The sequence below is a fragment of the Sturnira hondurensis genome, unplaced genomic scaffold, assembly GCF_014824575.4.
Source record: "Sturnira hondurensis isolate 20B ecotype Veracruz unplaced genomic scaffold, ASM1482457v3 Scaffold0013128, whole genome shotgun sequence".
NCBI lineage: Eukaryota > Metazoa > Chordata > Mammalia > Chiroptera > Phyllostomidae > Sturnira > Sturnira hondurensis.
The window spans coordinates 636-1,881 of record NW_028085759.1 but is presented as its reverse complement, the minus strand read 5'-3'; the positions used below and the strand labels follow the sequence as shown (position 1 = coordinate 1,881).

General features: G+C 49.3%; 1 gene segment (V, D, J or C); it reads right to left on the bottom strand.

Annotated features, from left to right (window-relative positions):
* Positions 1-312: 312 nt before the first annotated feature.
* Positions 313-960, bottom strand: LOC118997410 (immunoglobulin heavy variable 3-23-like). The segment is given in 2 exon segments: positions 313-729; positions 836-960. Coding segments are annotated over 2 exon segments (408 nt in total).
* Positions 961-1,246: the final 286 nt, after the last annotated feature.

The following is a 1,246-nucleotide window of genomic DNA, read 5'->3' as shown; positions in this document are numbered from 1 at the left end:
ATGGCTGTCGGGTCCAGCAGAGCCTCTGGTTGGATTCAGCTGATTTGAGTCATGAGGTTTGATGATTCATTGATGTTTCATTATTATAAGGGAAAACAAATCCATGTGTCTCTCTGACTTTGGAGCATGTGAGAGGGTTATCCTCCTATGACAACAAACCTCTGTAACTCAGATACTGAAGAGGTCAGCACAGAGCCATGAAGGGAGGGAGGCTTGAAGATGGAAACTGCTGTGTGGAGAGCTAACCCCACACCTGCCAGGAAACCAGCTCTTAATTCCATCTGAAGCTGCTCCCAAGCTGATCCCTGAACTCAGTGTGCCCTGCGCGCCCTCTGGTGTCCAGAGTTTCTCCTGCAGCCCAGCCCTCTTATCTCCAGGGAGGTTTATGTCTGGGTTCACACTGACTTTCTCTCACTGTGTCTCTCGCACAGTAATACATGGCTGTGTCCTCGACTCTCAGGTTGTTCATTTGCAGGTAGAGCGTGTTCTTGCCATTGTCTCTGGAGATGGTGAATCGGCCCTTCACAGAGTCCGCGTAGTATGTGCTACCACCACCACCACTACTAATTGCTGAGATCCACTCCAGCCCCTTCCCTGGAGGCTGGCGGATCCAGTGCATCCAGTTGCTACTGAAGGTGAATCCAGAGGCTGCACAGGAGAGTCTCAGAGACCCCCCAGGCTTCGCCAAGCCTCCCCCAGACTCCACCAACTGCACTTCACACTGGACACCTGCAAATACAAAGATGACAGGTCAGGAAATTGTCACCCTCCGCTGTTTCTCTCAGTCATATCCACTCACACACTCAGTCAGTATGTTTCATTCTCCATACAGTACCTCTTAAAAGAGCAACAAGGAAAATCCAGCTGAGCCCAAACTCCATGGTGAGTGGTCTGTATTCTGTCTTGAGTACCTTCCCAGGGACAAGGAACACCTGGGAATCCCGGGCTGGGCTCCTTTTTCAGAGCTGCAGGGTCACGTCTGGGCTGCTTTTCATGAGCAGAAGGGGCCTATTTGCATGTCTTCTTGCTATATATGTAGCTCTGGCTTTGGGTACTGTCATGAAGTACAAGGTCTCAGAGTGTGACATGTCCAAGGGTCTAGATGGTGCATGACCAAGGAGAGTAAATTCTCACAAAATAGAGGGATTTAAAATGGGTTATGCCTCTGAAATTCACCACTAATGAACTCACCAGGAGGATTTGATATTCATGAGTAGAGGGAGAATTAAAAGAGCAGGAGATTGTT